Below are 25,635 nucleotides of genomic sequence, written 5' to 3'. Positions count from 1 at the left end.
AACAGAATAGGATCCATAGGTGGTTTTCCATGCAACAAGATACTGCAGAATGCTCATGGTGCAATGCCAGCTTACAGGAAACTAATCTGCTTTAGATATTTGGGTAGAGTGCACAAAAACAAAAGGATTTAAGAATTATTTAAGGTTATAAATTATTCTTATATTAATCACCTTTCACTGTATTAGAATTTACATCTGGTTCTGTTTTTTCAGGATTCATGATTAATTCTGCATCTTAAAATACTGAGATGAATGAGGTGGATTTAGTTAGGCATCATCATGTGATACCACTAGTTTGTATCTTTATGTAAAACAGTAATTACTCACAACATTGTCAGCCCAGTCAGCTAATACTGTTGCGATGTAGTTAACCGCATTAAGAATGGCACAATAACGGAAGGCTAACGAAGCTCTAGTCTCTTCCTTCATAACTTGAGTTAACCGTATTCTGAAGTCATCAACTAGGTCTTTTTGTAACTCTAAGAATTGTAGTTTTCTAGATGCCATAGGAAGGTTCTTATACCTGTCTGGAGAGATGGATGTAAAAATTTTCATTTTCCAGAGCAATTAAGAGAGCTTTTTAACAAGGTAAGTATTGTGGTCACAAACCTACAAAAACTTACACGCATCATGCTTAATTTTACACCCCAATAGTTCCACTGAAGTCAATGGAACTACTCACATTGTATAAAGTTAAGTGTACAGTATATGGAAGTTTCTGCAAGACTGAGGCCTAAATAAATGGTTGTTTTGTTGATTTCACTATAGCATTTTGTATTTAATTTTGTTTTTTCAAGTGTGCTTTCAGGAAAAAAAATCTGGTATATTAGGTGGTCCTCAAATCTTCCCACAAGAAGTGACAGATACACATTTAATAATCAAATGTCCTTGATGTTCATCTGCTCTTACTTAGCCTTTCTACAGGGAGAGTAAGTTACCTAAAGTTTTCAGGAATTCATTTCTGATCACTCAGCCATTCTCTGGGCTGAAATCTTCAAAAGAGATAACAGGGTATTTTATTTAATTGCTACACATAAACAACATATGAATTCAATTTATCTTCTCTTAAATTTAAATGTTTCTAGTGGAAATAATCAGATGTATCACTAGAAATTAGTAGAAATATAAAAGTTTGATCTTTATTACTAGATTTATTAAAGTTCGATAGAACAAGGGAACAAAAATTCCATTTAGTTGTTAAAATGTAAAATCATACAACAGTTCTATTTCTTACTCCTTTGATGGCTCCATAACCACCAGCATTTAAATGTAGATTTTCTTATTGAACTATAAAAATTAGAAAGTATCAGAGGAATAGCCATGTTAGTATGCAACTTTAAGAAAAATGAGTAGTTCTGTGGCATCTACCTGCTGATCTACACTAGGGGTATGTCTACACTACCCCGCTAGTTCGAACTAGCGGGGTAATGTAGGCATACCGCAATTGCAAATGAAGCCCGGGATTTGAATTTCCCGGGCTTCATTTGCATAAGCGGGGCGCCGCCATTTTTAAATCCCCGCTCGTTCGAACCCCGTGCCGCGCGGCTACACGCGGCACGAACTAGGTAGTTCGAACTAGGCTTCCTAGTTCGAACTACCGTTACTCCTCATTCCACGAGGAGTAACGGTAGTTCGAACTAGGAAGCCTAGTTCGAACTACCTAGTTCGTGCCGCGTGTAGCCGCGCGGCACGGGGTTCGAACGAGCGGGGATTTAAAAATGGCGGTGCCCCGCTTATGCAAATGAAGCCCGGGAAATTCAAATCCCGGGCTTCATTTGCAATTGCGGTATGCCTACATTACCCCGCTAGTTTGAACTAGCAGGGTAGTGTAGACATACCCTAGGGTATTATTTTGAAATAATCCCCCTTAGTTCACATTTATAAGTGGAGCATCCACACTACCAATCCCGTTATAACAGTACTCAAAATAACAGTACTCCTGCTTTCCTCGGGGAATAACACTAATTTTGAAATCAATTCGAAATAGCATCAGTGTGGAAGCTCCAGTGCTGCTATTTCAAAATAACTATACCCCAGAGTAATTTGAACTAATTACTCCCCAGCAGTTCCTGGGGCTCTAAGTTGAGGAGGCATGTCCACATTAACGGAGCTTGCCTCAGACTGATTTTGATGCTTCCCTGTAGTTAGGACATGCTATTTCGATTTTGTAAAATCAGGAGTTAAGTTGAATTGAGTTATTATTTCAACATAATTTCCTAGTGTAGACATTCCCTTAAAGACTAACAAAAATAGACAGAATCATGAGTTTTCATGGGTAAAACCTACTTCATCAATTGATCTGATGAAGTGGGTTTTACCCACAAAAGCTCATGATTCCATCTATTTTTATTAGTCTCTAATAAGGATGCTAAATTTAGATTAATCAACTAATCAAACAGTTGATGTAATCTGCATGGATTATTCGATTACTCGATAAGGGTGTCTCCGCCTTTGAAATGTAGCAAGAGCCCTGATGCTTCTTGCTACATTTCAAAGGCAAAAGCTCCACGGGGAGCACGGCCTGCTGGGGACTCAAACAGTCTCCCTGCTGGCCCAGTGCTTTGGTTTTGAAATGTCCTCCTGGAACTCTTGTACATTTCAAAAGCAGGGAGCACAGGGCCAGCAGAGGACTGAGAGTCCCCAGCTCACACCAGGTTCCCCGCAGTGCTTCTGCTTTTGAAATGTAGCAAGAGCCCTTGCTACATTTCAAAGGCAGAAGTACCGCCAGTTCCGCTACACTGCTGCCCCTTTTCCCCACGAAGACGGTGCTTGGGGAACCAGCTTTTAAGCCAGTTCCCCCCAGCACCAGATCCCACTCTCCCCACCTTGCTGCCTCTCTCTGATAGCATTTGTTTATCAAATAGTCAACTAGTCGCTTACATCCCTAGTCTCTACGATGTCACAGGGCTTCTTGTTTTTATACAAGTTAGAGTTCTTATTCAGGAGAATTCATCTGAGGAAGTCAAGTGTCTCAAGTTTTATAATTACCTGTAATAACCTGTAACAGAGTCGTAAAAGTTTCAGCACAATCTGGGACTTTCATTTCATCTACATCAGTGATATCTTTATATTGTGATACCCAGGCAGCTTCAGATGAAAGTATAGAGTCCATCTTTTGAAGAGCAACTGACAGGCACACAAAAATGTTTCATAATTTAAATAGTAATATATTTCTTACTTAAAATTGCTTTGAAGTTTACATATTTAAAATTTCTTCTGACAAATACATAGTTTGTATAATTTTTAAATAAAAAAATTAATCATAAAATACAAAATTTAATAATAAACTGATACCGTGAAGGCACCTAAACTCTCTGAATACCTAAGCTTTTTCCAGGAAAAGTTCTGCTTCTGAGCATGTCTGTGTGCTGCCTCCCTGTGGACATCCAAGTGCTCATCTCCCACATTAGACTTAAAGCTAGTCACACCATGGAAAATCCAGAAAATCTTTCAAAAAACGAGTCGTCTAATCCAGTAGCACCTTAAAGACTAACAAAATATGTAGATGGTATCATGAGCTTCCATGGGCACAACCCACTTCTTCAGGGGAAATCTGTCTGTCTTGGCTGAGGAGCCCAATCTGATCTGTAGCATTTGGGTATACTTTTTGGATTGGCACCTCAGAAATTTACACAAAAGAACTTTGCAGTGGGGTGAAGAGACAGGAAGGCAAGCTTCCAAAAATAATTTTTAGTCCACTGGTTCAGGTACTCCACTCCACCTGCAGACACCACTAGTTCAAGTCCCCACTCCACCTGCAGAGAAGAACAGACTTGAAGTGGATCTGCTATTTCTCACTTGAGGGTTCTTACCATTGGATCATAGGATATTTTGATGTAGGGAATCCTTTAATCTCGCACCTATTGAAGTTGTTGCATGATGGCATATTTAAAGAGTCATTGGAGCAGGGGGAGGGTGCATGCATCCACATCTGCATAAGCATGAGTGCCCATTTTTAAAAGAGGGAAAAAGGACAATCCAGGGAACTACAGATCAGCCAGCCATACCTCGGTTCCCAGAAAAATCATAGAGGGGATCCTCAAGGAATCCATTTTGAAGCATTTAGAAGAGAGGAAAGTGATCAGAAATAGTCAATATGGATTCACCAAGGGCAAGTCCTGCCTGACCAACCTGATTTGCTTCTATGATAAAGTAACTGGCTCTGTGGACATGGGGAAGTAAGTGGACAGGATATACCTTGACTTTAACAAAGCTATTGTCTCCCACAATATTCTTGCCAGCAAATTAAGGAACCATGGATTGGTTAAAAGGACCGTAAAGTGGATAGAAAACTGGCTAGATTGTCAGGCCCAACGGGTAGTAACCAATGGCTCGATGTCTGGTTGGCAGTTGGTTTCAAGTGGAGTGCCCCAAGGATCGGTTCTAGTGTCTGTTTTGTTCAACATCTTTATTAATGACTAGGATGAGGGGATGGATTGCACCCTCAGCAAGTTTGCGTATGACACTAAGCTAGGGGGAAGAGGGATATATGTTGGAGGGTAGGGATAGGGTCCAGAGTGACCTAGAAAAACTGCAGGATTGGACCAAAAGAAATCTGATGAGGTTTAACAAGGACAAGTGCAGAGTCCTGCACCTGGGACAGAAAAATCCTAAGCACTGTTACAGGCTGGGGACCAACTGGCTAAGTAGCAGTTCAGCAGAAAAGGACCTGGGGATTACAGTGGATGAGAAGCTGGACATGAGTCACAAAGTGCCCTTTTAGCCAAGAAGACTAATGGCATATTAGGGTGCATTAGGAGGAGCATTTCCAGTAGATCTAGAGAAGTGATAATTCCCCTTTATTCAGCACTGGTGAGGCCACATCTGGAGTATTGTATTCAGTTCTGGGGGCACCACTACATAAAGGATGTGGAAGCACTGGAGAGGGTCCAGCGGAGGGCAACCAAAATGATTAGAGGGCTGGAGCACATGACCTATGAGAAGACATTGAGGGATTTGGGCTTATTTAGTCTGCAGAAGAGAAGGCGGCGGGGGAGGATTTAATAGCAGCCTTCAACTTCCTGAAGAGAGATTCCAAAAAGGATGGAGAGAAGCTGTTCTCGGTAGTGAAGGATGGCAGAACAAGGAGCAATGGTCTAATATTACAGTGGGGAAGGTCTAGATTGGATATTAGGCAAAACTATTTCACTAGAAGAGTGGTGAAGCACTGCAATGGTTTTATCTAGAGAGGTGGTAAAAACCTCGAGATGGAGATTTCAAGTCCTGGCTTGACAAAGCCCTTGCTGGGATGGTTTAGCTGGGGTTGGACTCAATGACCTCCTGAGGTGTCTTCCAGCCCTAGGATTCTATGACTTACAGCTTGGTGTTTAGCACATCCACCCAGGATGCGGGAGATCCAGGATCTACTCCTTTTTGTGACTCTTTAAATATTTAGCCACAGTACAACAGCTTTGACTGGAAATTGACAGACTGCCCTCTCTCCTACCCCCAAGAATATTCCATAGCCAAAAAGGAGGACTTGAATAAGGAGTCTCCCACATCCCAAGCAAATACTCTTATCATTGGACTAAAAGTTATAAGGGAGGTGGTCCTCCCTGATAGTATCATGCTAGAACAACCTAAAACACTGAACTCCAAAGAGATTTCCTGCTTGCAATTCACAATCAGAAATAGATACTACTTCAAAAGAGGCAGCAATCAAACAACCTCCGGTATCTTCCATTCTAGTTTAGGCAGATCCCTGCCTGCCAAGCAGATAACAGCATCTCTCTCCCTATTTTCTGTATAAGAGTCTCACTCAGACTTGTGTATTGCAGTGATTTTCCCAGGAAAATAACTCCTTTTCTATATTCAAGCCTGCATCTCTCTTGCTTTTCTCATAGCTCCTTTCACACACTCCACTTTCTCTTCCCTTCTAATAGATGTCAGGGTGTCATCTTCCATTTAGTGTCCTTTACATGCTCCCTTATACTTCTGTTTCCATTTTAACTGTTACTCATCTCCATAAGAATTAATAAACTACAGTAAAAGAAAAGGAAGTTATCTTTTCTAACTATCCCATCAATTTAAATTCCTTCACCTATGCACATACGTAGACAAAACTACAAAACCACAGAGTCCAGAGTCAACAGCATACCAATTATGGTAGCATTAACAAGTGTTGCTTAAAAAACAAATAGAGCAGTCTTGCATAAAAATTGTGGGCCTAATCTAACACTTAGTCATGTGACTTATCCTAACTTACTAGAACTATTTTAAAAGTATTATATGATTAAGTCTTCATACTTTAAAAAAAAAAAAAAAAAAAAAAAAAAAAAAAAAAAACAAGCATATTAAATCTTACATTTTCTTTCCACAGTTAGCCATCTTTGAAAACAGGTTTCTTCAGACAGAATATGCATACAACTGGGAAAGGTGCTGAGATATCCATGAACAGTATATAGATCTCTCTCAAATAGAAGCACCTCATCCACAAGATGACAAAAGAGATTATCGTCATACAACAGGCAAGGGATATCAGCAGCCAACTTCTCCAAAATCAGCATTACCAGAGCACGAGAAAATTCAAGCTTCAAGGAAGGAAAAAGAAGTCATGAAAGTAGATAGAAACTGCAAGTTGGCATTGCTAATATTTATGCAGTTTTAAAACTCTTTCTTGGACTAACTTCAGCCCTATCATAGATTCAATAAAGTTAACGAAGTTGTAATTACCACCTCTGGAATTTGGATGTATATAAATTATACATAACATATTTGCTTACCCTTGCATTGACTGAAGAGCCTGCCTTGTCCAATATTGGCTGGATTTTATCGTCAAGAAATTTAGCGTGATTTCCAGTCCACATGAGTACCTGAGTTAGGTACCATTCAGGCTTATTAAAAAAAAAAATAAAGTTAACTTCACCCAAAAAACCAACTGATTTATGAACACAAACATAAACATAACATTAAAAGACATTACTACTAAGTCAGAAAGATTATCACACTATATTTTTTAAATGTATCTTTAATACAAGGTATAAAGAGTTAAGTTACTAGATGTTTCAATTAATGAACTGTTATAACCATCCATAACACATTCTACTCATGTTTGTAACATGCTTATAACATCTGTTCAATACTGTTAACTCTTTATAAACTAGTTATCAAATGTAGCAAGATTACCAAGCATGACCGCACAAAACTTTTATGAAGAAAAGTTAACAAATGCATCTTTAAATTCAAGTTTGCAATTTAGAGCAGTTTATTTTACACCACCAGCAACATTTAAAATCAGGGTAGGAAGTTTGGTGGTGTTCGGGGAGGAAGGAAAAATGGAGGAAAGCATTGTCTCTTCTGTCCCAGTAAGTCAAAAAACACACTTTTTTTTAAATCATGGCTCTTTTCTGTATTTGTGCTCATGTAATATTTGGGATGTTAAGTAGTGCTTAAGTCCATCGACTACTCGATTAGTCGATAAGGGAGTTTGATCCCAGGGCGGGGCGAGCAGGGACCGAGCAGCTCGTGCCAGCTCCATGACCACTGTGGCTCTGCTTTTTAAATGTAACAAGAGCCACAAAAAGCAGAGCTGCAGCAGTGTAGGTCCCCTGCTGCACCTCTTCCTCCCTTGCAGCCCCTCACCTGTAGAGACAGTGCTGGGGGGAAACCAGCTTTTGAGCCAGCTCTCCCCAGCATTGGCTCCTGCTCCCCTCCTCCTTGCTACCTCTGTGTGGAGGAAAGCAAGTAGTGATAACCCTAGGTATATCAGGTAGTCGACTACTCAACTAATCGCTTTACACCCCTATGGCAATTACCATATATACTCATTCGTAATCCAATTTATTTTTTTTAGTAAAAAAGAGACACGTCAAACAGCAAGGTTGGCTTATAAATGGGTCTACATTATTGTTGTAGATCAGGGATTGGCAAACTTCAGTTCCGGCCATCAGATAAGACACTGGCGCACAGGGACATTTTGTGTACCTGGAGTGTTCATAGGCATGAAACCCCTCCGCTTCCAGTGGCTATGATTTGCCATTCCCAACCAATGGGAGTTGCAGGAAACAGCACAGCCAAGGGACATGCTGGCTGCCACTTCCCTGAAAAGGTCCACTGGGAGTTGAAGGGTTATGTGGCTGCAGACACTCCAGGTACACAAAACACCCTGATGCTGCTTATGCTGCTGGGCTGGGAACTGAAGTTTGCTAACCCTGCTATATTTTAGGTGTTGTAGTCATAAGAAACATGCAGAAGTTTAAAAAGATTTATTCTGATGTAATCTAACAAATCTATTATAAAAACTGAATGTGTTCATAGATCTTCAAAATTACAATCCATGTTTTAAAGTCTCATATCATGCTAATGCACTTTTAAGTCTTAAAATCCTTCAAAGTCCAAATCAGTCTCCAATTCACCAAACAGTTCATTAAACTATAGCTGCTTCTGCATCATCATCACGGCTTTACAAATAATACAATCTACTCGCCCGTGACGAGTAGATTGTAACTCGGAAGAGCCAGGTTCGGGTGATCTGCACATGTGCAGAACGATCTGCTCATGCGCGGATCGCCGGACAGCACAGCTGGCAAGCGGGGCTCGCTGCGGTTCGGCAAGCCCTGATCATCATAGTAGAGGTCAGCAATGTCGCCCTCGGATTCCTTATGCTCAGCTTCCATCATGTCATCAGCAAATATGGTGTCTTGTGACCCATCCAGCGCATTGCTGACATTTCCTAAATGATTTTTCTATTATTTCCAAGAGAATGGATTCCTACACATCCTTGAATCACCAGGATGACCAAATTGATTTCGGGCTTCGTAAGATTCTCGCCTTTTGTCAACTTTGTCATGCCTGAGCACATCCAGTCAGACCACATTTTGTGTAGACTATCTTTAAAGGGTTTCTTGGATCTGGACTTCCAACACTCTGGTCACCTGAAGTGGGTTGTGCCCACAAAAGCTCATGATACCATTTACATGTTTTGTTAGTCTTTAAGGTGCTACTACTAGACTATTAGTCTACAACAAGAAAAATTAAAAAAAAAAAAAACCTAACTCAGCTACCCCTCTAAAGCTTTTAAAGTGTTTGTTTAAACAGACACTAAGCAGTTGTAGAACAGAAGTTACGCCTTCAAGTATTACAGCCAAAGTAGTTTTCTTTTTCTTGTTTGGCCACATTTCACCTGGTCTTAAAGATCTCAGAAGGGTAGCCCTGTTAGTCTAACTTTAAAAACTAGTAGTCCTGTGGTACCTTAGAGATCAACAAAAAAATATATATAATAGTATCGCTAGAGGACTGCACCCCCTGCTTACCAACCCCCCTCTCTCTGGGGATAGGTATGTGTCCAGGGGGGAGAGGGCAAGAGCAAGCTGGGGTCAGGGTGTTTGGCCAGGTTGGAGGGTGCAAGAGCAGGGTAGGGTGCAGAAGCAGGCTGGAGGTAGGTGTCTGGCCAGGAGGAAGGGGAGCCAGCGTGGCCCAGAGAGCTGCACCAGTGAGTGTGTGTGTGTTGGGGAGAGGGGACAGGTGACGGGCGCGCAGGTCAGGCTTGGATGGTGGAGGGGACCCAGTCCCAGCAGCTCCTCTCTGGCAGCACAGCCCACTGGGGCATGAAGCAGGAGTCAGAGCAGCCCATGTCTGAAAGGGATGGCACCAACACTGGCCCCAGCAAGCGGTTGAGGACAGAGATGGAGGTGGGCGGCAGCAGGAGGTGGGCGGCAGCATGAGAATACAGATGATGTCACTCTGTTATCCCTCAGAAAAAATTTGTTTATATACACAGAGAGAGAAAGAGGGGAGCTTTCGCTCATAATACTATATTATACACACACACACACACACACACACACACACACAGTCCTGATCATGTTTCAAACATAGCTGGTTTCTTGAGAAGTGCTCCTGGTCTCTTATTCCACACTTCCAGCTTTTCAATAGTCCCACTTTCATGTGCACACCCACAGGAAAATTCATGGTTTTAGGCAACGTTTTTCTTCTAAAAACAACAGGAGGAAGCTTTGATCCACTGACCATATATGATAAAACAACTGTAAAATGGATTTTTATGGTCAGTGGTTTTAATTACAACTGTCTTCTAAGCAACACCAGTTACCGTTATGTTGCTTGGGAGATCAAATGTCATTGTTTCATTCATATTTCCTATTTGTGACAGCTCAAACGCATATTCCTTTTGATGTTTTATTATGAATCTTTAGAAAGACTAATTTTATTCTCCCAGGTCTCTTGGCAGCTTTTGTGCCATCTTTGTTCACGGAGGAAGACAGAGACCTTGATGGTTTATGAAGCAAGTACACCAATCCACTCATTGACAAATATTGGATTGCTATCTTGTATTTGTTCTCTTTTAAGCATTTGCAGAGAACACAGACAAATTTAGGTTCTAGTAACAAGGTACCCATTTTGTCAACATTCAACAACCCAATCAATGAGATCTTTCTCCAGTCCAGGACATGAAGCACACCTCAGACATTTTTTTCTTGCTTCTAGGCATGTCTTTCAGTATTTTATTTTTTCACCATTCTCTTATATGTGTCTCATTGATACAGAATTCATGAGCAGCAGCGCAACTGTTTGCTTCTGTATGCCCTAACAACTTTAATTTTGAACACTGTATCAGAAGCAGACAGTTTTCTTTTGATTTCACCATTGTTCATTTTAACTAGTATCAAAATCTTAGAAAATAGTTTAGTTATAGATTTTAGAGGACTTTATAGAGCAATGTAATCTGCTTTATCACTGTCAAATTATAATTGTTCTGTGTTTATTTCAAAGCAACCCCGTAGTTTGGCATGTCTGTGGAGATAACTAGCTGTTTAAATTTTATTACAGATTTCATAGATTCTGCCCATTATATTTTCAGATTGACAAGAGACTTAGGAGGTCCAGTGGTCAACATGCATGAAGAGATCAAATTGCACAGTAGTAGACTGATACCATTGCCGTAGTACTATCATTCACTGTATTTTTCTGACTGACTTGTAAGGTCTAGCATTTTGTGAAATAAATTAGACAAATTTAATGCAGATACAATTTAAATAAAAATAAAAACTTAACACATTTTTTAAAAAGAAGTCCAGAACTGACATTCTATCATCGGTGATGTACAACAGGAGTCAATAAATGTGGCTCCTGGCCCAGCTGGCATCCCGGGAGGTTTGTTTACCTGGAGCGTTTGAGTGCATGGAGTCCCTCAGCTCCCAGTGGCTGGGAGCTGCGGGAAGCAGCAGAGGCTGAAGGACCTGCTGGCCGCCACTGCCCGCCAATCCTGTTAGCCAGAAAGAGCAGATCACAGATACAGGGAGCTGTAGTGCTCCAGGCAAACAAAATGTCCTGATGTATCACTAACTTAACCAGACCAGTATTTCAGTAGCTGGCAAACTGCAGTTCCTAGCTCATCAGGGTATGAAAGGATCATAGCATTTTGCCATTTTTACTTTTTCCATCTTGGGGGGAGGCGGGTCGGTTTATAAACAGGCTAATGAACCAATATACAGTAGACTTCCGATAATCCAGAACCTTTGGGACCTAGCCAAAGGATTATCGGATATGCCGGACTATTAGGAGGTACTATAAGATGGTTATTTATTTATATAAACACACACACACACACACACACACACACACACACACACACACCCACCCCAAAATGGCAAATGAAATTCAGTGATGATCAGTGGCAAAAGAGTGCATATTGGAAAATATAATCCGAACTATCCATACAAAAAGAAGGGATCTAAATTAGTGTTTACCACTCAAGAAAGAGATAGTGGAATCATTGTGGATAATTCTCTAAAAGACTTCTGATCAATGTGCAAAAGCAATAAAAAAAAAAAAGCTAACAAAACGTTTAACCCTTTTTATTGTAGCACAAGCACTATCCAGCGTCACACAATGCCAGTGGCAGGCTGACTCGGTCCTATCCGGTTTTGCTCGGTTCAGCTGCTGCTGCTGCTGCTGCTGCCGCCGCCTTGTGACTCGTTTTTTTTGTCAAAGCTCACTCACTAGGCTCTTGCCATTTTGATGCCAGACTATTGGGAGTGCTGTACAATTGGATGCCGGACTATTCGAGTTTTACTGTATATGGTAAGAAATTATGTACATGATAAAGTAACATTTAGGAACCATGTATGTACTTAGTATTACTATCTTAAATGCAATGAGCATTTTGTTTTGTTTTTTAAATCTGCTTAGTTTTGCTCTTCATTTATCTCCCCTTCCAGCTTCTCTATTATTCTTCCCTACACATATTGCTTTGTCAGAACACCCCCATACTCTTCCCCACCCCACTGAACATGCCTTTCCTGACTGATAGGAAAAGAACACACCAAGACTAGAACTGAGAGGCTAGCTGCCCTAATCATCCTTTCGACTTTGTCCTCACCCACAACTACTTCCAATTCAGAGACAATTTGTATCTTCAAGTCAGCGGCACAGCCACAGGCACCCGCATTGCACCACAATATGCCAACGTCTTTATCGCAGACCTTGAACGCTTCCTCACCTCTTGCCCCCTAGTGCCCCTTCTCTACCTATACTACATTGATTACGTCATCATATGGACCCATCGGAAAGAAACCCTTGAAGAATTTTACAGGGATTTCAACAACTCCCACCCCACCACCACCCTCAGTCCACATAAGAAATCCACTTCCTTGACACTACAGTACTATTAAATGATGGACAAATTTCCACCACCCTATACCAGAAACCTACCAACCACTACACTTACCTTAATGCCTCTAGTTTCCATCCCAGACACATTTCTCAAATCTATTGTAAACAGCCAAGCCCTAAGATAAGAGTATTTGCTCCAACCCCACAGACAGAAACAAATACCTACAGGATCTATATAGAGCATTTTTAAAAATAAATACCCACCCAGAGAAATGAAAAAACAGATCAATAGAGCCAAAAAAGTACCCAGACATGAATTACTTCGAGACAGGCCCAGAAGAGAAAGCAGTAAAATTCCACTTATCACCTACAGTACATTACACTACTTAAACCCCTCCAATGCATTATGAACAATCTACAACCCATAAATGATCTAGAGAAAGGGGTAAGCAGTGAGGTGACAAAGTTTGTGGACAATACTAAACTGTTCAAGATAGTCTAAATGAAAGCAGACTGTGAAGAACTTCAAAAAGATCTCACCAAACTGAGTGATTGGGTAACAAAATAGCAAATGAAATTTAATATGGATAAGTGTAAAGTAATGCATATTGGAAAAAAATAACCCCAACTATACATACAACATGATGGGGGCTAATTTAGCTGCAACTAATCAGGAAAGAGATCTTGGAGTTATCATGGATAGTTCTCTGAAAACATCCACGCAGTGTGCAGCAGCAGTCAAAAAAGCAAATAGGATATTAGGAATTATTTTTTAAAAAATGGATAGAAAATAAGACACAGAATATCTTACTGCCTCTGTATAAAACTATGGTATGCCCACATCTTGAATTCTGCGTATAGATGTGGTCTCCTCACCCCCAAAAAAGATATTTTGGCATTAGAAAAGGTTCAGAAGAGGGAAACTAAAATGATTAGGGGTTTGGATCAGGTCCCATATGAAGAGAGGCTAAAGAGTCTGTCACTTTTCAGTTTAGAAAAGAGGAGACTGAGGGGAGATATAATAGAGGTATATAAAATCATGAGTGGTGTGGAGAGGGTGAATAAAGAGAAGTTATTTACTTGTTCCTATAAGATAAGAACTAGAGCAGGGGTTCCCAAACTTTTTGACACTGGGACCAGTAAATCCATTCACGAACTTTTGGAGGACTGGTAATGTTCATTTGCATATTCATTATTCAAATGATGAGTATGCAAATAAGTTGTTTCTGGTCCAAAACTCCTAGTGCCAGCTTTAACAAAGCTTTTGATATGATCACCCACAATATTTTTGCCAGCAAGTTAAGGAATATGTATTGGATAAATGGAGTGTAAGAGACAAAAAGCTGGTTAGACCAGGGTTTCCCAAACTTTTAACTTTAGTTTGAACCCTTTTTTCCCCCCCCAATACTGCTTTTTGCAGCCCAAAAATATAAACACATACAAAACAGAGAAAATACCAGACATATAACACATCTGGTATTTTCTCATTAGGTAAGTTGTATTATTACTAGATGTATCAGTTTGTAGTTTCGAACTGCCTGGCTGGTAAATGTGCTCAGGCTGAACGAGTGTGTTTACCAGACAGACAGCTCGCAACTACTCGAGGGGGGAGGGGGGGGACAATAGAATCCCCGGGCCGGACTAACTCATACTTTGTGCTTTGGGGGGAGGGGAGGGGGCAGGGGGAGGACAGGGGCAGCATCCCAAGATCTACATATAGCCGTGTCAGTCCCACTCTCCGCAGGCCGATTCATTCCTCCCTCCTGCTCCCCCCGCTGCGCCTCTGGCCATCCCCATTTCCCCCAACCCCCTCCCGGACAGCCAGGTCCCCCCCGCTTCTCCTCCCAATCTCCCTTGGCCAGCCCCACTGCCCGCATCCAGCCCTCCAGTCAGCGGCCGCTTCTCCCCTCCATTCCAAATCTTCCCCAGCCAGATCCCTGCCCCCAACCTCACACCCCCCGGCAGCCCTGCTTCCACTGGCCCCCCAATGTCCCCAGCCTGCCCAGATTCTCCCGTCCAGTGCTGCTTCCAATGGCCAGCTCTCCCCTCCTTCGCACCCCAGAATCCCCTGGCACCTGCACCTTTCCTTAGCCCTGCACCCTCCTGGTGCCTCCCCCTTCCCTTACTGCCCCTGCCCCCTTTTTCCCCTAAAACCCACCCCTCACCACTCTGCCCCATCCCCTCCTGCCCCTCAGTGCCCACACACATGACTTGCTCCATCCCCACCTCTCTCATGCCCACCCTTTCTTTCAAGCCTTCTCCCAGCACCTCCTCCTCCAGCCACCAATGCCCTTCCCCTCTCCTCTCCCAGCATCACCCTGTCCCCCCTCCCACTGACACCTCCCCTCCTGCCCTTTTCCTCATTGTCTGCACTTGGCCCCCTGGCATTTGTGTCTCTCTCCTGCACGGTCCCTTGGTGCCTTCCCCTCCCAAGCCCCTTCTCCTTCCACTCCTCCCCCTCCACACAAGCCCACCGCCGCCACCTGCTCACCTCCGCCCAAGCCCATTCCCTACCTTCTGCCTTCCACATTGCGGGGCCGGAGGCCGCCAGAGCTAGTGTGGCTCCGCCACATGCCTCCGAAGACTTTTAAAATCCTGGGCCATGAGGTCACGACATGCCCGGGCATCCTCCCTGCCCACGTGCAACACCGCACATGGGTAGCAGCAGGCAGTGAGGAGTCGCGCACGGCTGGGACGCTCTGGGGGCAGTGCGGGGTGGGAGGATGTGCGGGGGGCCGGCGCAGGGGAACCCGCGCCCACGCCAGGCAGAGCCAGGGGAGAAACCTAGCTCCACATATCGGTGGAGCAGGGCCCCCGGCTCTGTAACTCGCCGGCACTTCCGGGTTCAGGGGCGTGGGGCCTGAATCAGCCTAAGGCCGGCCCTGCCGGCAGCCACCAGGCATGCTGAGGCCCGGTATTTTTTTCGCCGCGGCCCATAGTTTGGGAAACACTGAACTAGAGGACTCCAAATGAAATTAATGGGTAGCAGGTTTAAAACTAAATGAAATGAAGTTCTTCTTCACACAGCACACAGTCAACCTGTGGAACTCCTTGCCAGAGGAGGCTATGAAGGCTAGGACTATAACAGAGTTTAAAAAAGAGCTAGATAAATTCATGGAGGTTAGGTCCATAAAAGGCTATTAGCCAAGGGGTAAGGAATGGTGTCCCTGACCTCTGTTTATCAATGGCAGGAGACAAATTGCTTGATCATTGTCTTCGGTCCACCCCCTCTGGGGCACCTGGCACTGGCCACTGTCGGCAGACAGGAGACTGCACTAGATGGATCTTTGGTCTGACCCAGTATGGCCATTCTTAGGTTCTTATCCTGGAAAATGACCCTTCATTCTCAGAGGCCTTTTCTCGCTTGCAGACAACCAACCACCTAGTGTCAAATTCTTTCCTGTAGCCTCGCAACACACCTCCATCATAATAATCCTGGAACCCATCCCTACAATCAGCCCCACTGCCAACTCTGCACACACATCTATACCAGCGATTTCATCACTGGACCCAATGACATCAGCCACCAAACCAAAGGCTCATCTAACTGCACATCCACTAATGTGATCTATACTATCAAATGCGAGCAATGCCCCACTGCCATGTATATTGGCCAAACTGGAAAATCTCTATGGGAAAGAATTAACGGACACAAATCAGATATCTGAAAAGGCACCACAAAAACCTGTTGGAGAACACTTGAAGATCCATTAATGAGTGTCCAGGAAGATTAAAGTCACCGTTTTGTTTCAGACCAATTACACAAGCCAAATACACAGAGAAGGATTGGAACTTAACATAAGAATTAAACTTCTGAATGAAGTTAATGGTCTAAACAAGGATATTGGATGGCTCACATGTTATCTTCCACCTTTTAATAACTTAACCAACCAAACAACGGAGGTGCTAACAGTTCTTAACAGACTCCTGTAACTATTTTAACTATCGACATGTTTTGTCTGTCCTTAGAGAACTGCTAGAGCGATTATTGTTTAAGTTTTATCTACTCACTGTCTCTTTCTTCTCCTCCACCCCCGCCTTCCCTTATTTATCCTTGGATCTGGACTCATACTCCAGTCACCTGAAGAAGTGGGTTTGCCTACAAAAGCCCTGATATCATCTTACATGTTTTGTTAAGTCTTTAAAGTGCTACTAGACTATTTGTTGTTGAAGTTTCTCCTGTTACAGTCTAACTGGGCTACCCCTCTGAAGCTTTTCATCCTTTTATATAGCAGCCTCACCTCCTGAAAACAGCTAGACTGGTGGCTCCTCCTAGATTCCAGTCACTGGAAACATCTTTTTAAAGCACTTCCAGTGAAAAGCCTGTAGAAGTAATTAAAAAAAAGGAAGCAAGCTTGCAACTAGCCCTTTACAGACCACCAGTGAAATAGTTTAGGGACAGCTGCCAAAGTGAAATGTGTCTACAGCTTACCCATGCAACCACACAGACTAACCTTAAAATACTGTTACTACAAGCAATTTATATACATACTAAATATCAACTTTAGACTCTGGCACATTTGTATTGGAACAAAAAGGAAAAGGAAACATTCTTATAGAAATGCACCTGTATTTTAATCCCAGATCAAAGCCACCAAAACTGAGGGCAATTAATGTGCATATATATGTTTCCAAATGGGGGTGTGTGGAAATTATTCACCTACAATTTAACATAAGGTTTTGTGGGTTTTTTAATTTAAACAGAAAACTATTTATTGTCCACACCACTGTCAGTTATATTTTAAAATTAGAGACTTATACAGGGCTGGGCAAGATACGGCCTGAGAGCTACATCCAGCCTGCCAAGCCACTGGACCTGGCCCACAGACGCAGAGGGCAGCCCCAAGCAAGCTCTCTGCTTGCCTTGTCCCACCCACATACTGCTTGGAAAAGCGGCTGCTGAGCTATTTCTTTTTCACAGCGGTGAGCCCAGAGGGGAAGGAGAGGCTTCATGCATTGCCCTCATCCTCAGTACAATCCCATTAGCCTGTTTCTGGACAACTGGAGCTGCCTGTTTGAATAACAGGCAGCACACAAAGCACCATACCCTCTTCCCTTCTGGCTCCTAGTTATTCACACATGCAGATGGCCCCCTTCAGCCTTTGCAGGGGTGGGGCAGGCAGGTAGGCTGTCTGAGAAACATTCCAGGCCAGCAGCCCAGAGTCACCCAGGTAAGTCTCCCAGCCAGAAACTACCTCTGGCACCCCAGCTCCTCTCTTCCCCAATCCTCTGCCTCCACGCTAGCCCCTCTACTCCACATAAACCAAACCCTCTGCCCTCCTCCTGCACCCCAATCCCCTGCCCTAGGTCACAACCCAAACCCCTGCACCCCCTCCTGTACCCTAATCCCCTGCTCTAGGTCACAATCCCCTGCTGTCCTACACCACATCCCAAACCCCTGCACTCCAGGTCACAACCTCTGCCTGTTCTAGGTCACACCCAACCCCTGCAACCCAATCCAGTGCACCAGGTTACAACCTCCTCCTTCACTTAAACTCCCTCCTAGACCCCACACTCCCTCCTGCACCCCTATCCCTTAACCCAAGATCCCGTCTGCACTCAATCTCCATCTCAAACCCTGCACCTCCTCCATTAATATCCTTGAAGAGAGTGGCCCTGGACCAATTACCAAATTCTTGGAGTGCCACCTCCTCCCCCCCAATTAAAAATCATTGCCTATCCCAGGAATATAGGAAAATAATGAAAATGCTATCGCATGACCAAATTCATTCCCTTTTATACCTAACATTTAAGTGGCTAGAACTAATAAAATGGGGTTTCCATCCAAACCAAAGATAAATTAATCCATCCTTTTCAGGCTGTGGAGTCTACCCACAACTGCAACAGGATCTGCTTCAGTGCTCCCACCTTGCAAAGAGATTTGGCCAATGCAACACAGGAATATCCCATTGCCAGTGAATCTGTGCAGGGGTGCACTTTGTCAAGCAAAGGTAGAATGTGTGGAGGTTCTTTAAATGCTCTAGCACACAGGTGGCCAACACATTAAACAAAGACAGCTGAAACAGCGGTGAAAAAAATATGAAGAGACGCACCAGAATTGTTGAAAAAAGAGGGGGGGGGGGAAAGACACTGACTCTTTAAAAGCCACGGGTTAGGCTTTCTGGCCACATCAGGCTCCTGCAAGCTGCCACCATCTTGCCAACGCAATTTTGCCGCGCTGGATAGCTCCCCTGTACCCAGTGAGCACAGAGAGCCAGGGGCCGTTTGTAGGGGCACATGGGGTGGCTTCGCAAGCCACACTTTCAGGGGTGAAGAGCTGCATGTGGCTCATGAGCCACCCCTGCTCTACCACCTCCACCCACCCGCCCGCCCACAAGGTATAATTAGAGAGCAGTATCTGGGACACAACTTTAATTCATGTTTTATGTAAAAGAGGGTTGGTTGGTGTTTTTGGTTAATTGCTGCAATTACAAGTAAATCAAGAAATGCTTTCCCCATACCTTGCTTAAAACATTAGTTTGTCTATTCCCAGTGAAATGATACTTGAATCTTTTTTGAAGAGGGTTCAGCATGATTTGCATTGGAAGGATAATAGGTGGTGATGGAGGTAGAGAATACTTTTCTGGTAGTTGTTTTGGTTTGGTTAGTAATTCATCTCTAAGGGTTAAGCGTCAAAGGTAAATATTTTATTGACGGGATCGTTATAGAAGTACTGAATTATCTTAATATCACACATTAGGGATATCTAAGAAATGTGACATTCCATTTCTATAGTCCCTTTTTACTAAAGTTACTATCTCTCTCTCACACACACACACACACACACACACACACACACACACACACACACACACTAAAATTCTCAAAATAGTGAGATCTATTTCTGTATCTAGAGTATTTCAACATTAAACCTGTGCTTACTATTACAGGTAGATTACAACTGATTTAAGAGAGCAGCAGTCAGGCAATCAGTTTGGTTTATGAAAAATCAGCTTTCAGGACTACCAAGATAGATGTGGGTTGTCCTATTCTTACACACACACACACACACACACACACACACACACACACACACACACACACACACACACACACACACACACACACACACACACTCTCCATTACCATACTGAAACAGAGCAACAGAAACTAAGACGATCAGTAATGCAAACAAGAGCTTCTTAGTCTCAGAATTGTATGTGACCCAAACTGGCAAAGATCAAAACCTGATTTTACTATGTGAGGGTTGCTCAATAGCTTATGTGAAAATATTAGTGATCTCTGTCCAGTTCCAGGGAACAGGCAAATGTGCCATCACCATTTTCACCAATGTGGGTAATTTTGCCAGAGGGCCCAAGGACTGAATAGTATGAAGGCTTACTATTTTCCTCATTTCCCTGATGTGAGCCCACTACTACTGCCAAAGATAAAAATTAAATTAAATTAAATTAATGGAGATTGCCTATCTCCTAGAACTGGAAGAGACCTTGAAAGGTCATTGAGTCCAGTCCCCTGCCTTCACAGCAGGACCAAGTACCATCCTTGACAAATTTTTGCCCCAAATGGCCTCTGCAAGGATTGAACTCACAACCCTGGGTTTAGCAGGCCAATGCTCAAACTACTGAGCTATCCCTCCCCCCAAAAGATACACATTTCTTCTTTGGAGTGCACATCTCTTAAGTTTGTTCATTAAACTTACTGAAATTCCCTGTGAACCTAAGACAGCAATTCAAAAAGGATACGATGTTTGCAGTTTCAGAAGCTGAGAAAACAGACTCTCCAAATTACTGAATGTTTCTGGAGCATTAGCCGGTGCAGAAAGGCCAAAAACCTGAGTCTGGGGTGGCCCAACAAATGGCCAGTGAAGGTGAGTTAATATCTCCTCAAAATCACTGTAACAGAAAAGACACAAATATGAATCAACAGTACAATGTGAAGATGAAAAAAATCTATGGTGCATTTCCTACCTTGACAGTTTGTCCTTAAGAATTTTATGCCAGAACTTGACAGTTGATCTCACAAAAGTAAGAAGATGAGAACAAGACGACTCCTGAAGCTTAATATCCAATTCTGCCATGGCTGCCAGAGTAGTAGCTGCCTCTGGCACATTGTTAGTCATGAGATACTGCTGAATATTATCACTATAAAATAAAGCAAAATCATAACTAGAATGCACTGAAGCAATTTTTTAGCAACAACGAGGATATTTCATAGTGTTTTACATGACTTACTCTATAATGAAGAGAAAACAAAAATCTGTTTTAGTTTTAAAATATTGATGTTAGATATAGTGTGATTGAACAGTTGTGTAGCCGAAGGAAATTTTATTGGTTACATGATGATTTGATAGTCCCCGGGGGCAGGGCTGGCATTAGAGGCAGCAGTATTGGGCGGCAGGCAGGAGCTTGTCCACGAGGGGAGCTGCCTACTGCCCCGTGCTGCTGCCTCTAATAGAGGCAGCAGTGTGGGGTGACATCAGCCCCATCCATAAGGGTCCGAGTTCCATGCGGAACGAGGCTAGTCCGGCAGTAGCCCCTGTCCGCAGGGGGTTCAAGCTCCCCATGGACAAAGGCTGCTGCCAGGCATGGGGGGAGGGGGAGGGGGAGGGGGAAGAGAGCGGCTCTGACTGGACAGAGCTGATTAATCATCTGTGAAGTTGTGCTGCCATGCATCTTAAAAGGGAACACTAGTTAACATCCCTATTTAATATAAAATATTTTCCAAAGCGGCTCTTGCGCAAGAGGGGTTTTTTGCGCAAGAAGGAGCAGTATATAGACTGCTCCTTCTTGCACAAAAGCCCCTTGTGCCAAAATGGCAGCTTAAATATGCAAATAAGGTGTGGTGATATTCACACCTCATTTGCATATGTTCTTGCACAAGACTGGCCAGTGTAGACACAGCCCAAGTGTTTTTAAGTCTATAGTGAAATTTTAAATAAAATGTTTTATTCTCAACAAGGTAAAAAAAAAAAAAATAGATGTCAACTTACATTTTATTCTGCTCAAACACCCTTTCATTATTATTAGACTTTGTACTGTTATGTACTAAAAATAAATAGTGAAGATACAGAGTTTATATTCAATTGTGACAAACGCCACATTTTCTACATTAGACAGTAAACTGTGACCCTTTCATTCCCATGTCCAAAATACATCACCAAATTTAGTTACAAATGAAAGTAATGGCATTATCAATATGAGATCTGAATGTTCAGTCGGTAGCTGAATTAGCAAGAGTTATAACTGTCTGCATTTAAAAATACAGATTTATAACTCCAAAATTGTCTCAAATGTATTTAACACCACTTAAGCTCTAAACAAAATACAAGGCAACAAGATAGGCCAACCTGGCCTTCTAACTATTTTACCTTAACTCTTCTATTTGTGAAATCCATTTTAGATAAGCCAGGTGTCGTTCAACCTCTTCTATTTGACTAATCAGTACACCGAGATCCTTCATCCATGGCTGAGCTGTCAATAGGTGGCTATTAATTGAACCAAATAAAACAGTTTCTTCCTCCAGAAGCTGATTAAGAGACGTCTTAGAATCCTCTGCATTCTTTAAGGCCTTCTGAATTCTTTTGGGAACTTCTGATGAAACGGTAAGTACCTGTGTTTAGGAAGGAGCAATGCATCTGACACAGAAGTACTGAGACCTTTCTTTCAGTGATCAAACAAATGTGTCTTTCATAGATTTTCATGCATAACAAAGTGCAAGAGATAATCATAACATGACAGCTTAGCTGACATTGTGTGGCAAGTTACCAAAATGTGCTGATGTGACCAGATGTATGCAATTGATGGTACATTTTTATTGTTTTAAGGACTTGAGAAATAACTAATCTAATGCTTACCTGTTCCTCTAATTGCTTTTTATTTTCTGAAAGCTCCTCTATAAGTTTGCCAAGTTTCCTTAGGCAATTAAGGTCAGTTCCAACTTCTCTTTCAACAAATTCAGCTACATAATAAGGGATGTCACAGCTATCGGGGTCTCTAACGAATTGTTCCCTTCCAACATTAATGGCCGCCATGTTTACATCACCTGCAGGACTGAGTTAAAGAGTCTACGGTTAGCCATCACCCACACAGCACTATTAACCACCATAAACCATCATATGTAATGGGCCAAACAAAATTTCATCTTAAAAATTTCAATTCAGTTCAAATCAATTAAAAATACCATCTTCCATTCAACTACACAAATGCTTAAAGATAGCCACATGCATAAGTCTTGGCAGAACCAGGGCTTAAGTTTACAAAATGATATTATTATACACACTACTAAGGACATTATACCATTATATCACTCAACAGAACTGAAACATTCCAACTATGCAGAGAAATCAGTCAGCTTTCACTCAGAATACTGCATTTTTTTCTAAAACCAAATTCAATGTTTTTACGTCTGTGCTAGATGGTATGTATAAAAATATTGGAATAGGTACAGATGACTTCCCTCACCCCTACACATAGTAAAAATGTTCCAGCACTTTTAACTGGTGGATATATCATTGCTAATAGAGGAGTGTCCTGGTAAACATCAGCTAGTTACCTGGTTTAATATTCACATCCCTACTTTTTATAGCACAAGTTTTATTTTCTTTCTTCTAACTATGAACATGCCTTAGACGGCACTACTCAACTCTGGAAGCCCCAGGGGCCACAATTATACTCACAGCAAGTGCTGAGGGCCGCAACATTACTGTGGTAGCATACACATGCAAATATATATGCAAATATATGCCAATAGCTTATTTAAAACTGACAGACATGAATACAAAGATTAAGGCAAGACTACACAACACACAGGCACAATTTAAGTCAGTTCTGCTATTTATAAAATGCAGTATTTATCCGATTTCCACCCATATGAGAGCACTTTTAATGAACAATGACAGTCCAGGAATTTAACTACTAAAACGCATATCAACAGGAGACCATTATATAGAATACTTTTTTGTTTCGGCTCCCATCCATCGGCCCCAGGCCGCATGTTGAGTAGCCCTGTCTTGGACACTACTGTGAACCTAATGTCATGAAGAAAACTTTGCTGTTACCTAAAATCTATTTCACTACTACTAGCCTATATATAGTCTTAACTGAAAAACTCTGAAGACAAAGACTGAATATTTTGGAATATTGTTTTTCACTTATGATATTACAGCATGATCGCAGAAGGTAATTTCTATAAAGCCTTTATTACCATATGATAACATACTAAAAAGTATGTTATAACAAAATCATTTTACCAATCACTATTTCCACTCAAATTTTTCATTACTCTTAGGCATGCTCATTGCATGACTATTTTGAATGCTTATACATTTTTTAAAAATTGCAGATCTACACAGAGTACCTTTTACTGAAAGCAAAAGGTCACACGGCTTGTGGTGACTCTTAATTGCTGTAGAAATTCATTCCACCATCTTGGACCAAGCCCCAGACAGCACTGTGTTCTGGACTCTGGATTATGAGGCCCAGAGTAATTACATTCTCCTAGTGTTCAATGCATGATGTTGAGCTAAGCAGAACAGGCCCAGTTTCAAGGCAGGTCTGCACTACTGTACCAAACTGGCCGCCTCTACATCAATGCAGCAGCCCTAATGTAACGAGTCTGGCGAAGATGCTACACTGCCTGAGGACTAATTACTCCAGCTCAAGGAGAAGCGGGAGTTATACCAGAAGGAGAGTGCTGCCTGTCAACATAGAGCTGGCCCGGCTCTACACCTAGATGTAGACACTGCTTTAAAACAATGTAAACGTGTGTGTGTGTGGGGGGCATTTTCACTTCACCCCACTCCTCCCAGCGACATAACTAAAACTCCTCCCGCGCCGTGTAAACCCTCAGCAAGTCTTAACGACCCACTGCTCCAGAGAAGCGGGCGCACAATGACGATCCGCCACGCAGGGCGACTCGAGCAAACCCTCCTCCCCTCCGCTGCTCACTGGAGAGAGAGGCAGGGTAGCTGCTGCTCCTCCACCCCACCCGCTCTGACAGGGAGAAGAGAGCGTCTCGCCAACCACGGGGGCTCCTCAGCCTGCCGCGCTCCCTCTGGCCCCGCACGCTGTTCGCCCGCCCATGGTACCGAGTAGCGCCCCCGCATGCAGCCCTGCTCCCTACCAAGCCCCGCTGCCTGCCGGGAGCTAAGTCCCCCTCACCCGCTGACATCAGGCGCGAGCGCCGCTCTACCGGCTCGCCAGGGCACGGGCCCGATTTACTCACGCGCCACTGATCGCCTACGGGCTGGGCTGGGCTAAGCTGCCCGGCCCCCTCTCCTCTCCAGTTCCGTCCCTGCCTATAGCCGCCTAAGGGCGGCCGGAAACCCTCGCGGAGTCCCGCGAGAAGTGGGCAGAGTCAGGGAGGAGGGGAAGCGGAAGGCTATTACTCTCGGAAGCCTCTGTCCAGCCCATCAAGATCACGTGCTGACAGCCCTGCCACTCAAGACGCATGCGCGGTGAGAAATCCGCTCGTGTCACTATGTCGTTGTCGCCATCTGTAGCGCGAGGACGCTCTGGATTTTACGGCGCGAGCTGAGCCGGTTGATGCCTCGCTTTGGGGACAGTGGGTCTGGGGGAGCCTGGCCCTAGGTCTCCGAGCCCCAGGCACAGGGAGGGAGCGGATCACGTCCTGTCTCGCGACGCTGCGAACTCGCGCCTGCGCGCCCTGCGGTTGGGTTGCCGGACTGCAGCCGTTATGTCAATGGAAAGTGGGGGCTGGGGGCATAGGGGGTTCTAGGCCTCTTTGCAGTTAACGGGAGGCTCATATAGAATCATAGAGCTGGAAGAGACCAAAGGCAGGACCAGCCCCAACTAGATCAACCCAGCCAGGGCTTTGTCAAGCCGAGACTTAAACACCTCTAGGGATGGAGACTTCACCTCCCTACTAACCCATTCCAGTGCTTCACCATCTCCTACTGGAATAGTTTTTCCTAATATCCAACCTAGACCTCCCCCACTGTAACATGAGACCATTGCTCCTTGTTCTGCCATCTGTCACTACTGTGAACAGCCTCTCTCCATCCTCTTTGAAACCTCCCTTCAGGAAGTTGAAGGCTGCTATCAAATCCCCCATCTCTTCTGCAGACTAAACAGACCCAAATCCCTC

The 25,635-nt window shown here is 43.3% G+C and overlaps 1 protein-coding gene across 6 annotated transcripts in view; it reads right to left on the bottom strand.

Moving 5' to 3' along the window:
* The window catches only part of RINT1 (RAD50 interactor 1), a 32,048-nt gene extending 6,659 nt beyond the window's left edge, over positions 1–25,389 (bottom strand). Inside the window, exons 1-10 of one of the 6 annotated variants that reach the window (XM_006137555.4) lie at positions 24,917–25,389; positions 22,385–22,580; positions 21,899–22,140; positions 20,499–20,672; positions 20,274–20,423; positions 19,032–19,188; positions 6,723–6,833; positions 6,305–6,530; positions 2,989–3,126; positions 328–527 (exon numbers count right to left, since the gene is read on the bottom strand). In XM_006137555.4, coding sequence (XP_006137617.1) covers positions 328–527; positions 2,989–3,126; positions 6,305–6,530; positions 6,723–6,833; positions 19,032–19,188; positions 20,274–20,423; positions 20,499–20,672; positions 21,899–22,140; positions 22,385–22,561 — 1,575 coding nt within the window. In that variant the 5' untranslated portion in view covers positions 22,562–22,580; positions 24,917–25,389. The other 5 variants (XM_006137552.4, XM_006137551.4, XM_006137554.4 and 2 more) reach the window with 5 other exon arrangements.
* Positions 25,390–25,635: the final 246 nt, after the last annotated feature.

This window comes from Pelodiscus sinensis, chromosome 1 (genome assembly GCF_049634645.1).
Source record: "Pelodiscus sinensis isolate JC-2024 chromosome 1, ASM4963464v1, whole genome shotgun sequence".
NCBI classification, from domain to species: Eukaryota; Metazoa; Chordata; order Testudines; family Trionychidae; genus Pelodiscus; species Pelodiscus sinensis.
Note: the sequence above shows the minus strand (reverse complement) of the source record. Positions and strands in the feature narration are given on the sequence as shown.